General features: G+C 65.8%; 1 protein-coding gene across 2 annotated transcripts; it reads right to left on the bottom strand.

The window, feature by feature from the left end:
- Positions 1–106: 106 nt before the first annotated feature.
- Positions 107–12,081, bottom strand: LRP3 (LDL receptor related protein 3). Of its 2 annotated transcripts, none has more exons than XM_023649496.2 (7): positions 11,865–12,081; positions 10,221–10,268; positions 4,646–4,784; positions 2,975–3,189; positions 1,403–2,519; positions 988–1,120; positions 107–757 (listed from the first exon to the last, which is right to left on the bottom strand). In XM_023649496.2, the coding sequence occupies exons 1-7, from the start codon at positions 11,935–11,937 to the stop codon at positions 173–175; spliced, it is 2,310 nt and encodes a 769-aa protein (XP_023505264.2). In that variant the 5' UTR covers positions 11,938–12,081; the 3' UTR covers positions 107–172. The 2 variants fall into 2 exon arrangements, with proteins under 2 accessions (XP_023505264.2, XP_023505265.2); XM_023649497.2 differs by having other exon boundaries at positions 107–776; positions 11,865–12,068.
- Between the last annotated feature and the right edge of the window lie 510 nt (positions 12,082–12,591).

Below are 12,591 nucleotides of genomic sequence, written 5' to 3'. Positions count from 1 at the left end.
CCACAGACCCTGCCAGCCATGCCCACCGGGGGAGAGGGGGTGCTGACGCAGCAAGCTGGCCAGGCTCTGGGCAGCCTCAGTGAGAAAGAAGGACGCGGAGGCGGGGTAGAAACGACTGTGTATTCCCTGGTTACAAAGCGGGGCTGTGGCGGTCGCCAGCGTGTGTGCCAAGTCAGCAGACCAACAGGGCCTCGTCGTCACTGGCCTCCAATGCTGGGGAGCAGGGTGGCGGGGGGCTCCTGCAGACACCCAGTGGCTCTGGTGGGTGGGGGCCTAGGGTGCTGCTGGCAGTGGGGGCTGGGGGCTGAGGGTCCTGGGCCAAGCAGAGCTCCCGAGGCGTGTCCATAGGAGCCGGGCTGTCCACCAGAGGGTCCCTGCAGGCCTTTCTGTCCTTGTCCACTGGCCCGCACTCGGGCTCCCGCAGGCCCAAGGGGGCCGGCACAGAAGGTCCCACCTCTGGAGCGTGGCAGTGGGCACTGGGGAGCCCGTCCCCAGCTGCTCCGGGGCTGCCTGTGTCCGTCCGGGGTGCCGGCGGGTCCGGGGCAGCTCCCGGTGCCGGCTGGAGGAGCCCGTCACCCAGCACCGTCTGGGAGGTGCGCGCGGCGGTCAGCAGCGGGATCTGTCCACGCGGCGCCCGCGGCCGGTGGAAGAGCCGGTTCCACAGGCGGCCGAGGCGGCGGCGGGACGGCCCGCGGCGGGAGGCGTGCCGGCGCATCTGCCGCCGCATGGCCGTGCGAAGGTTCTGTAGCACCGAGGCCTGGAGGGCGGGGCGGCAGCTGAGGGGGCAGAGGTCAGCACGACCCCCAAGGGACCCGAGACTCCGAGACCAACTCGTCCCCCCACCTTGCCGTGTCACTCGTGTCACCCTGCCCAGACCTCACCTCCCGCCTCCCTCGACCCCTGGCCCAGCTTGGCCGCAGGCTGTCCGCCCCGGGCGTGGCCTCCCTGTCTGGGGAGTCCTCTGAGGTCCCGCCCTCTGGTGCTCACCTGGGAAGCGCTGTAGACCGGGAAGTCCTCCACGGGCGGGATGAGGCCCTGCGCGATGAGCTGCCCGTAGGACGGGGGCGCCTCCCGCCGCACAAACTCGGCCTCTAGGCGCGTCATCTGCGTCTCGAAGGCCCTGGAAGCAATGGGCAGAAGGGCAGCATGGCGGGGCCCGCCGGCACCCACACCTCCCGCCCCTCAGGGGCCCTCCGCCGGGGCTCAGCTGGCAGCAGAACGTGGCCCCGCCCCTCCATCGGACATCCCGAGATGCCAGGCCCCTGCTGCGCGCAAGAGAAGTCTGCTTGTGGGTGGCCGAGTCCCAGTATATAAACCCACAGCCGTGGGAACAGCGAGCCCAGGGCCTCTCTCCCGGGAAACGCAGAACCCACGGCTGGGGGGCAGTGCGGCCGCAGCCCACCTGTACTCCTGCGTGCGCAAGGAGTAGAGCTTGAAGGCGCAGCCCAGGGCGATGACGAGCAGCAGGCCGCAGACGAGGCTGCCGATGAGCGCGGCCGTGATGACCTTGCGGGGCACGGCCGCCAGGCAGCCGTGCTCGTCGCTGCCGTCCTGGCAGTCCTCCTGGCCGTCGCAGCGCCACGTCTCGAAGATGCACAGGTTGGTGCCACAGTGGAAGGTGCCGGGCTGGCAGGAGAAGCAGTTCTTTTCGTCGGCGCCGTCCGGGCAGCTCTTCTGGTTGTTGCAGCGGTCGGCAGGCGCGTAGCACAGGCCGCTGCCGCCCTCACAGGGGTACTGGTCAGGCGGGCAGGCGGGGCAGCCCTGCTCGTCGCGGCCGCTGGCACAGTGCCACCAGCCGTCACAGCGCTGGGGCTCCGAGAAGCAGCCCTGCTCGCCGGGGTCGCCCGCGTCGCCGTCACCGCTGCTCCCGCACGGCTGCTCCCACGGGAGGCAGTAGCCCTTCACCTGGTAGGTGGCATTGAAGCCGTGGCCGGCGCTGCGGGCGCGCGCGTGGTAGGCCACAGTGAGGCGGCCCTGGGCGGCCTCGAGGCTCACGGGCCGGTGGTTGCTGCGGTAGGACAGCGTCTGCAGCAGGCGGTCCCCGCGCTCGCCCAGGCCCTCGTACACCTGCACGTAGTCGTCGTACCCCAGCCGCAGCTCCAGCTGCAGCAGCACGCGCCGCGGGTCCTGCGTGTCCACCAGCCACGTGCAGTGAAGGTCCGAGGGCCCACGGGCCGCCCCGAACAGGTCGGGGGAGGCGAAGGAGCCATAGAAGCTGCCGAGCCTCCGGCCGCATGCCAGGTCGGGGCAGCCGGCCTCATCGGAGCCGTCGCCGCAGTCCTGGGTGCCGTCGCAGCGCCGCTCTGCGGGCAGGCAGCGCGTGGAGCGCAGCCCGCTGCAGGGGAAGGTGCCCCCGGGGCACAGGCTGCCCGGCGGCTCCGAGGCTGGCGCAGAGCAGTTGCCCTCGTCCGAGCCGTCGCCACACTCATCCACGGTGTTGCACTGCCACGGGCCCGGCAGGCACTTGCCGTTGTCACAGCGGAACTCGTCTGCCTGACACGATGCCTGGCCCAGCTTCCCTGTGGGTGAAGGGCACGGGAGACGGTCAGGGGAGGGCAGAGCGTCCCTCCAGCTCAGGGCCTGGGACCAGGAGAGGGCAGGTGGTTCCTCCATCCCAGCAGGGCCCCTGCAGGGCCTGGGAAGGGGCAGGACCCTAGAACGGCCCCTGGTCTCTCCACAGCCACCTGAGGGCAGAGTCCCCTCAAATGCCAGGGTGGGCTCTGTCCCTGACCTGAGCCGAGGCAAGGGACAACCCCTCCACTCTAGCCAAGTCTGCAAAGTGGGGTCAGTGCCCTCAAGGGCCTCTGGGGCAGCAACAGGACCAGTCCCAGTGCCATCACTATGCTCCCACTGACGGGGCTGCCGAGGGAGAGCCTACAGGGAGCTGCCAGCGGAGGTGCTGCCCCAGCCTGGGAGCCTACGCGCAAGCACTGAGTGCTCCGTGGTGGCCCACCCCGCCCTGCTGCCGGGTCACCTCGGATGTATGAGAGACGGAAGCCCTGGGCCTGGCCGGAGCTGGACGCGTCAGAGTGGAAGAAGATCCAGACGTGGTCCCGGGCAGAGATGAAGGCGGGCGGGATGGCGGAGCCGCAGAGCCGGAAGGCCTCCTGGCGGGGCGGGGCCGCTGGGCCCAGCATGAGCCAGTCCAGGGAGCACTGGTGAGACTCCTCCACGTCAAAGTTGCGGAAGCTGCAGGGCCAAGAGGACTGCAGGCGTGGGTGGGCAGGCAGCGCCCACGTGGCCGAGGACCAGCAGGGAAGGGTCAGCCCTGAGCTCATGGCAACGCCCGCCAGCGCCACCCAGCCCTTGTCTTCAAAACTTCCCGACGCCTCCACTCCAGCCATTCAGTGGGACCCCCTGCTGCCACCCAGGGCAGCCCCGTTGTAGGTCTGTGAAGGCCTCATCCTGCCCCTTTCCACACTCCATCAGCACACACAGCACCTCCACCCCAGAGCCAAGTGGAGGGGAGTCAGGAGCCCCATCGTGGGCAATTCCCTCCCCTGACACTCTTCCCTGAAGGAGCGGGGCTGAAGGGTCCAGGTCCCTCCCACACTGGGTCTGCTGGGACAGACCCGGCACAAACTCACAGGCCTGTGCACTAAGGGGGGCCCTGCCCACGGGGCTGGCCTGGTCTGGGACGGGGTGACAATTTGACACCCGGTGAGAAACACTGACCCTGGACCCCCAGGCCCAGGCTGTCAGATGAGCAGCCCACAGAGCCATGGAGTACTCTAGAAGCCACCAGGGAGGATGGAATCTTTGAAGAGAGAGTGCCTGAGGGCTATGGCCCTGTGGCCACGAGGAAACACAGACACCAGGACAGACCCTGACAGTGCCCGTCACATCCTGGGCTTTGGAGCTACCGAGGGGCTACAGGCCTTCTGGGCTTTGGCATTTAGGAGAGTGACTCCCAGCCAAATCTCCCCATGGCCACCTCTGACCAGGGGGCCAGCCTCAGTTCCACCATCTAGTCACCTCACCCCACTGCCCTCTGCCCATCCCCAGAGCTTGAGCACCTGGGCTCCTGCTAGTTCTCACCTGCCGAGACTGCCCTGAGGGCCCAGGGGAAACCCCTGCTCTGGGCTCAGTGCTAGCCTGGCCTCAAGCCACCCCTGCAGGACAGACAGGACACCTCTGGCACCTCAGAGACAGCTGGACCATGCCTGCCAGTCCCCAGGGTCCCCCTCCCCAGCAGTCCCCATGGCCCGTGAGAGAGGATCACGGCAAGACGAGGCCCAGCTCCGGGCAGCCAGTCACAGAGACTCAGGAGCTGGGCATACTCAGGCTCACACGCACTCACATGCTTACAAATCATATATGTTCACATGTAGACTCACACACATGCTCCACACATGTACTTGCACTCACATACACATCTGCGGACAAATGTGCCCTCCACACCTACTCAGACCTGTGCTCACACATACATACACTTGCACATGTCCTTTATACCTGCTCAGATGTGGCCCCATGCACATACACAAGCACACATGTGTGCACACACATCTTTCATGTGTGTGCTTGCCACAGGTGTTCACACAGGTGCTCCTGCACATGCACCATCTCATACACACACACACACACACACACACTCAGCACATGTAGACCCAACTAGATTCCATCTGCCACCCATGGGGCCCTGTACCTGATGGTGATCATGTCCCCACGGTCGCCCTGGATGTACCAGCTGCAGTTCGTGCCAGGCGGGTAGTTGAGGGGCCAGGCGGGGCTGTAGATGACGCCACGCCGCTCAGTGTGCTGCTCCAGTTTCCCACTGCAGGCAGCTGTCGGGAGACAAAGCTGAGAAGTGCTGGCCTCACCTTTGGGTGGGAAGTGGCGTGAGGGAGGGGGCATTTGAGCCTCCCACGGCTTGAGCACGTGCCTTCCCAAGGGTGGGATCAAGACCAGCCGAGGGTGGCCACGGCCAAGGGCAAGGCCTCACTCGAGACTTCTTAGAGGTGGCATGCATGGGGGGGCCAAGGAGAACACACAGGGCCTTGGGGCAGCCCACCCTGTGCACCAGAGCCTGGGTCCTATCCCCTATCCCTGCAGGGCTGGCAGCGAGCCCACCAACAACTCCCCTTGGCACCTCCAAGATGCAGCCCCTCTGGGTCTCAGCTCAGTGGAGAATTCCATAGTCCTGGGCCCGCCGGCCCTCACAGGCAATCCCACTGTGGTTCCCTGCCTGCCCTCCCTAGGACTTGCCAAATATAGACCTCAGCCCCAGCAGGGGAGGGGCTTTGCCCACCCAGCACATATTTACTGAGGACCTACTACGTGCCAGTGCAAGTGCTAGGCACGCCGACTAAGACAGGCAAAAGGCCTGCTCTATGGACCCTACAGGCTGCAGGGGGAGCAGACAGACAATGCTGATCCCCTGGGTGGAGAGGAGATTGTAAAACAGGCCTGATGGGAGGGCCGAGGTCAGACCGGCTGGAAACGCAGGCTGGGTCTGATCACACTGCGGAATTTGGGTTTTATCCAGAACATAAGTGGGAAGCCACTGGAGGTAGATGTCGCAACCAAATGAGGAACTGAGGCTCAGAGAGGATAAGTGACCTGCCCACGGCCACACAGCCAGTAAGCGGCAGAGTGAGGATCCACCCTGGTCCTCTGGAGGGCTCAGACTCTCACTGTGGGCCCTGAGCCACTGCATTTACGAAGTGTCAGCTGTGTGTTGTGTCAAGGTCAAGTGCAGAGCACCACGCCAGCCAGCGTGAGTGAGGAGTGCCACTAGACCCGGTCCCACAGCCTCTTTGTTATATGTGCCTCTGCTTCCCAGCTGATCCACCCAGCCCGAGGGTTCTGAGGCTGCCCCAGTGGGCTCTGGCCTTCTCAGGACCAGGCAGGGCCCCTGCACTGGCTGCGCCCACCCCTCCCACTCCCTCAAACCCTCACCCCACTGCTTCCTCTGATCTTCACAAGAGCCCGTGGTGCAGGCAGGGCCCATTACACAGATGGAGAAACTGAGACTCAGGGAAAGAAATGATGGCTCTTTTTCCAAGCCCAATGACACTGCCTCCTCACTCTCCCACTGCCTGGCACCTTCCTCTGTTGCCCCAGAAGCAGGGTTCTCTCTGCTCACTCTCAACAAGACTCTCCAGGACCCCACATGGCACAGCTGCAGAAAGGAGAGCAGAACCCTCATGCCCGAGGAGGTCCAGGTAACCCAACAGTGTGACTAACAGGGAGTCAGTAACCCCCAGCGGCAGCTCACAGGAGTGTCAGAGGACTACAGCACCCACCCTCTACCCTGAAGCAAGGCGGCCACCCTCAGGTTGCCACCAGGGCCCCAACAGTCACGAGGTCGTCGAGGTACCAGGCCGGTCTCTCCACTCAGCACACACGCGGCCTGGAGGCCGGCCTCCCGGAGCCTCGCATTGCCCATGCATAGTGATGTGCTGAGCAGCACGTTCCCCCTGGCGGGTGAGGCCCCCGGGCTTTGTGGACCTCACAGGGGCCCTGGGCGCTGACCTGGGGGTGTCTGGGGAGGTGTGGGGTTACGAAACCCAGAAGAGGCTTCAGCTCCCGGCGGGTGCTGGGCGGGAGGCTCACAGGTGGGGAAGGCCCGGCATGGCCGGAGCACATCGGACCCCCACGTCGAGTCTAAGGCACATGTTACAGTCGGGGTCAGGAGGCTGCGTCAGTCAGGGTGGGACCCACCCCTGTTCCCTGGGACCCTCAGCCCGCAGGACCAGGCCTGGGGCAGCGCAATACCAGAGGCCTTCCCTAGGGAACGGAGCTCTCAGAGGCCAGGCTTCTCACCTACGCCAGCCACAGGAAGCCAGGCTGTGGGAAGCCAGGCCACAGGGACCTCGGTCTGGCCTTCTTTCCGGGATCCACAGGCCTGTCTCTCCAGACCACCAGCCAAGTCAGGAGCAGATGACTGGACAGCTGCCAGCCCAGCTCTGCCTCTCAACAAAGCCCCTGGCAACACGTCCCCCCAAACAGCCTCACCCCTGAGCATCCCCACGGCTGCCCCAGAAAGCCCCACATTGGGAGCAGCAGTGTCACTCAGCTACTGTTCGCTCTTCTCCGGGGCGGGCCGCTGAGACTGTGGGTTCTGCAGCCATCAGCCTGGCCCATGCAGTGAGCACGGAGCAGGAGGGAGGCAGGGGTCCACGCCAGGAGCTTGGACCCCCGGGTGGGGCCTCTTGACTGGTACGGCTTGGCCGTGGGCCTGGAGGGCGCCACCAGCTCAGACGACCAGCCGGCTCTCTGTGACAGCAGACCTTGGCCCACCCCAGCACCACCCGGCCCAGGCTCAGGCCGGGGAAAAGGCCTCGTGAATCCCACCTGGGGGCTCACACAGCCAGACACACGGTTCCACCCCAGGCCTCAGTTTGTCCCTCAGTAAAACGAAGTCACTGGGTGCCGCCTGTCTCGGAGGGTGGCTGGGAACTCTGTGGACAGCAGCAGTCTCTAGCAGACATCATGGGATGGGGATGGGGTCATGCCCTGGGGAAGATGAGGGTCATGTGCGGGGCCAGGGGGAGGGGGGCCGACAGGTGGCCAGTGAGGGGAGCTGGGAGGATTGTGTGTTTGCGGGATACTGACGCAGGAGCGGGGGTTTGGGGGGTGTTTGCGAGCAGTCAGAGAGCACCACCTGAACTTTAACTGGGGACAACCCGAAGGCTCCCTCGGCCCCCGGGCCACGGCGCCCCGCTCACGTGGGCAAGGGATGACTGAGCACTTTTAGACCAGTGTCCTTTTTTCCTGGTCCAAAGAGTCGTCAGAGACTCCTGAGAGGGCCCGAGCATGCCTGATGAAGCACAATTTGCAGATCCGGTTTCCAGAGGCGATCAATACTCCGGACAACCTGCCTGGTGTAACCGGCCAATGGAACCCCACTGGGGGGAAGCTGCCAGGTGAGTGGAGAGCAGCCTGAAGACCCTGTCCGGGCGCACCCCCAGGTTACAGCAGCTCCGTGGCGGGGCCGGAGCCAAGAGTCTGGGATGCGAGAGGTGGGGCATCTGACCCAGTCAGTGCCTGACAACCTGGGGCAGGACAGGGGCTGAGAGACAAGACCTGTGGGGTCCCTGGGCAGCCCGGCTGAGCCCCCAGGAGTGTCTGAGCCCAGTGAGGGCTGGGAGAGGGGCAGCAGGGACAGCTATGATCCAGGCTCCTCACAGTAGGCATTGCCAGGAAAACTCTGAAAATGCAGAGTCATGGAGTCTTGGGGGCGGGGTGGGGGGCACCCCAGGGAGCTAGAAGCTGGTCTCCACTTCTCTTAGCAATGCGACAGGGATCAGAGCTAGACTCCAAGAGAGCTAGGGCCCCAGACCACCACCTGTGGCCACACGGGCTGAGCATGCAGCTCAGGACACTGGGGGCACCACACACAGCCACCTTGATGTGATCGGAGGCTCCCTGATTTGGGCAACATGGACCCCACTGAGGCCTGAGGTGAGAACTAAGAAAACCACACATGTGGACCTACATGGCTGTCGTTCTCTCCCTGGCTCTATAAGTGGCCCTTGTCCCTGGAGCATCATTTCTCTAAACCTGGGACACATGCATGTGGCAGACACGTTTGGGGTAACATGCCCACCCACCACACCAGCAGAAACCCAGAAACTCACATTTATAAAACGTGACACCCCCGTGCCGTCCCCCCACCACTCTCCACCACAGCCACGGCCACCTGACCCAGGCGGGGCCAGTCAGTCTTCCGCTGGAAGTTGGGATGTGAAGACTGGTTAGTTAGCTGCGGGGGCCAGGACTCCAGGCAGGGCTGGGGTGGCTCAGTGCCGAGCAAGGCAGGGCCCTGGGCCAGCCGAGTCAGCAGAGGAGGCCAGGCTGCGGGGAGCAGGAGCTGGTGCACAGGGAGAATCGGGAGGGAGACTGAGGCCACGTCTGCAAGACCGGCCCGAGAAAGCAGCTTCTGTGGACCAGGGGCCTCCCCATCCTGGACCGCAGCCAACAGAGGTCCCTCTCCCAGAGGCAGCTGCAGTGGGTTTCCGCCGTAAGCCAGACCCTGAACAGCACTAGATACCCCAGTCCCTCCTGCCCCTCCATGCAGCACTGCAGACAGCAAACACGTCAAAGCCCCCCAGACTAGGGACCGCACCTCCTCCCCAGCTCCCTGACACCCCTCTCAGATGTCTCCTGGTGGCACCAATAGCCACGGGGCCCCAAGCTTATGGATTCGCCAACCCCTGGCAGCCCCCTGAGCAAAGAGCAGTCTGACGGCCTCCGGTGCCCTAGCTGCCCCTGACAGTCTTTGCTGTGCTCGGCACTGGGCCTGAGCACAAAGATGGGCAGAGGATGGACGGACCCACTCGGACAGGCAGGAGGCAGGGGTGGAGTTCCCACTGTGTCTTAGATTCTGTGCGTCTGCTTGGCATCCACTAATCACAGGGCGAAACTCTCAGCCACTTGTTGATCTCTCTCCGGCACACCCGCTTGCCTTCAACTGCTCTTTCCCGGGCAGCCCGCCTGAGCCCCCACCGCCTTCTTACCTAAGTCACACACAAGCCAGCATTGCCCCTGCCCTGGGTCATCCCAGGCCAGGCCCCAGGCAACCAGAGACCACCCCTGAAGCCCACAGCCCGCCGAAATCATTCACACGAGCCAAGCCAGAGCTGCTCCCCCGTCCTGCCTTGCCTTTCCCGCAGAAACCCCAATACAGGCTCTGCCTAGGCCCCCCCTCGTGCCTGCGTCTGCCTGACCAAACCTGCAGTCCCCCTGTGGCCCCCTGTGCGGTGGCATGTCTCCTCTGAAGACACACGAGGAACGAATTCTTCCGTCAATGGCAGTGGCCTCTCAATGTCGCCACTCAGTCACACCTTTAGAAATTAAATCCCTGGTGTCATTTTAAAACAGGCAGGCATCCTGTGGCTCCTCACGGCCCTCGGGGACCCCACAGCCTACTGGAAGCACAATCTGCTAATCCTACTGGGCCTCTGACAGCTTGCTCAAGGTATTAAGCCACAGGTGCCAACGCTGCACTGAGGACCTTGCCTCATTCGCCCATTCAACCCTAATACCCAGGCTTTGAGATGGTTCCTGTTACTGCACCCATTTTACAGAAGAGGAAACTGAGACTCGGGGGGTGGAAGTTTGCCCGTGGCCAAACAGCAACTTTGTGAAGAAGAAAAGATGCACAAGGACTGAGATTGAAACAGGCCAGGTGACATCAGGCGCGGACAGGCCTTCAGGTGGTTCAGAGGTCACCGAGCCAGAGGGACAGGGAGGAAGGAGAGAAGCAGCTCACTCACCTAAGGCAGGAACCGCGCTGCTGAGCCGCCCCGTGAGGACGATGTTCACTGTGGGAGACACAAAGGGGCTCAGTGGGGCAGCAGCCCTCACAGGGGCACAGGACGACACAGCCCAAACGGCAGGCCGGGTCTCCTCATCTCACAGGCGAGGTCGGGAGCACTGCCTCAGAGACCTCACTGCCACCCCAGTCCTGCGGGGAGGGGCGGAAGGCAGGACCACCCCGGGCCTCAGGCTTCCTGCCCCCAGGCGAAGAGAACAGGGTGCAAGTCCGCAGCAGACCACTCCTGCAGCTCCCCACGCCTGAGAACCCTAATTCACTTGGGGGGGGTCTGGGAACCCTAACTCACTTGGGGGGGTTCTGTTTCCTGTCAAGCTTGGGAACCTCAGGCCTGGATCACTCATCAGAGAGAGGCCCTGGGTCAGCCAGGCAGGGGCCCTGCCTGTCAAGGGGGCTCCTACCACCTTAAAGGGCTTCCTCGCAGGGGGCTTGCCAGCCACCTGGTCCACGGCAGCCAGGAAGGCAGGGAAGCCGTTCTGATCACCCCATGTGACAGGCATGCACAGTGAGCAGGGTTCAGGGTCCTTCCTCCTCACTGCGCCAGCCATGCTGACCTTGAGAAGGGAGGCAATGAACTCACCTGCCACCCACCCCCTCAAGTCCCTATGGCTACAGGGTCTGTCCTTTGGCTTCCCCTACTGCTTTCCTACAGGGGTTATGGGACCAGGAGGCGGGTATGGGCGAACCCAACTGCCCAGAGTGCAGGGGCCCCCCTTCCTCCAATATCAGGAGGCCAAGGGAGGCAGAGAGCATCTTTGAAGGGTCAGCCCGGACCTGGGGAGGAAGCAGGGGCAGCTGCGCTCTCTCAGGACACCCAGGCTCTACTAGGCATAGCCCATGCCACATCTGGGCAGGGAGGACCTCGGGGTTACAGAGCCTTCACTGGTGACACCATAGGGTGTCCCCTAATGACCCCCGGCTCAGATAATGGCCTCCCTCCTTTATTATGGTAAATAAAGGAGCCATGTGAGTTGACGACTTAACTCCTTCCTTCCCCTCTCCCTGACACAGGGCCCTGGAAAGATGGACGAAAACTCCTGGGTGGGGCAGGAGCCCCTGCTGCCCAGGTGCGAGGCCTGGCCAGGTCCCCGGGCCTCCCCAGACACAGCGCCCTGGGCTGAAGAGGCCTGCCCCTCCGGGCCTGGGGAGACACAAAGGGAAGACACGAGTCCTTCTCCTCGCAGCCGCCTCCGGCCCGGCATCCTGCGTGCCGCTCGCCCCGGCAGGCGCCCGCCCCCACCCCGACTCGGGGCAGGAAACAGTTCCTCCCTGTTCAGGGGCAGCCGGCCGTGGCTTTGTGCGCAGCTCCGGAGGCCCGAGCGCCGCCGGAAAGCCGCTGCCCGCCAGCCCCGCCGCCCGCCCGAGCGGGCCCCCGCGCACGGCTCGCCCGGGCTCCAGCCGCCATCCCGAGCCGCCGGGAGCCGGGCTCCGCTGCCGAGCAGCCTCCCAGGCCCGCGAGCCCAGCAGGCCGGGGACCGGGCAGCCCTCTCGCAGCGCCCGCCCCTGGAAGCCGGGCCGCGGAGGAGGAGCGCGGCGCGGAGCTGCGAGCGGGACCCAGAGCCCGCCGGGCTGCGCGGCCACTCACCCAGGCAGACGACGGCGAGCTGCGCCCGGGCGCCCGGCGCCCCCTCCGGCCCCGCGGCCGCCCGCTTCTCCATGCCGGGGCCCCGCGGGCGCCGCCTCCCGCCCCCCGGCTCGGGCTCGGGCGCGGGCGCGGGCGCGGGCTCCCGCGGCGGCTGCGGGCCGGATGCGGGCGGCGGCTCCGGCGGCGTCTGTGCGAGGCGGCGGTGCAGGCGGGCAGCGCGCGCGGGGCCACATCGGCCGCGGCGTCACGGGCCCCGCGGGGGCTCCGCGGCGGCCGCCAGGGAGGACCCCCGCCCGCCGCTGCCCCCGCGCCCCGGGCGCCGCGCCGCCGGCCTGTGCGCGGGGGCCCCCGGCGCGCCCATGTCCCGCGCCGCGCAGCCCGCCCGGCCCCGGCGCCCCAGGCCACCCGCGCCGCGCCCAGCCCGCCGGGCCGGGTGCCGCCGGTGGTGCGTCCGCGGGTCTGTGGGTCCGCCCGCCCGGAGCCTGGAGGCCGCGTCGCGCCAGCCACGTGACGCACCCGCCGAGCCGCAGTGGCGCTGGCAGGGCGGGCGGAGGCGGCGGGGGCCGGCCGGGGGCGCGCGCCCCGCCTCGGCTGCTGGACAGCTCCGCGCCCGCGGCCCTTGCGCCTGGCCTCGAGGCCGGCTGTGCTCCGGAGACCCCGTCAGCGCTGGTCTGGCCTCCTCCCGGGCCCACGAACTGGTCCCTCTCGGGGACCGGCTGTGCCGGAG

This window comes from Equus caballus, chromosome 10, assembly GCF_041296265.1.
Source record: "Equus caballus isolate H_3958 breed thoroughbred chromosome 10, TB-T2T, whole genome shotgun sequence".
Lineage (NCBI taxonomy): Eukaryota > Metazoa > Chordata > Mammalia > Perissodactyla > Equidae > Equus > Equus caballus.
The sequence above is the reverse complement of the archived record's forward strand: the minus strand, read 5'-3'. Positions and strand labels throughout refer to the sequence as shown.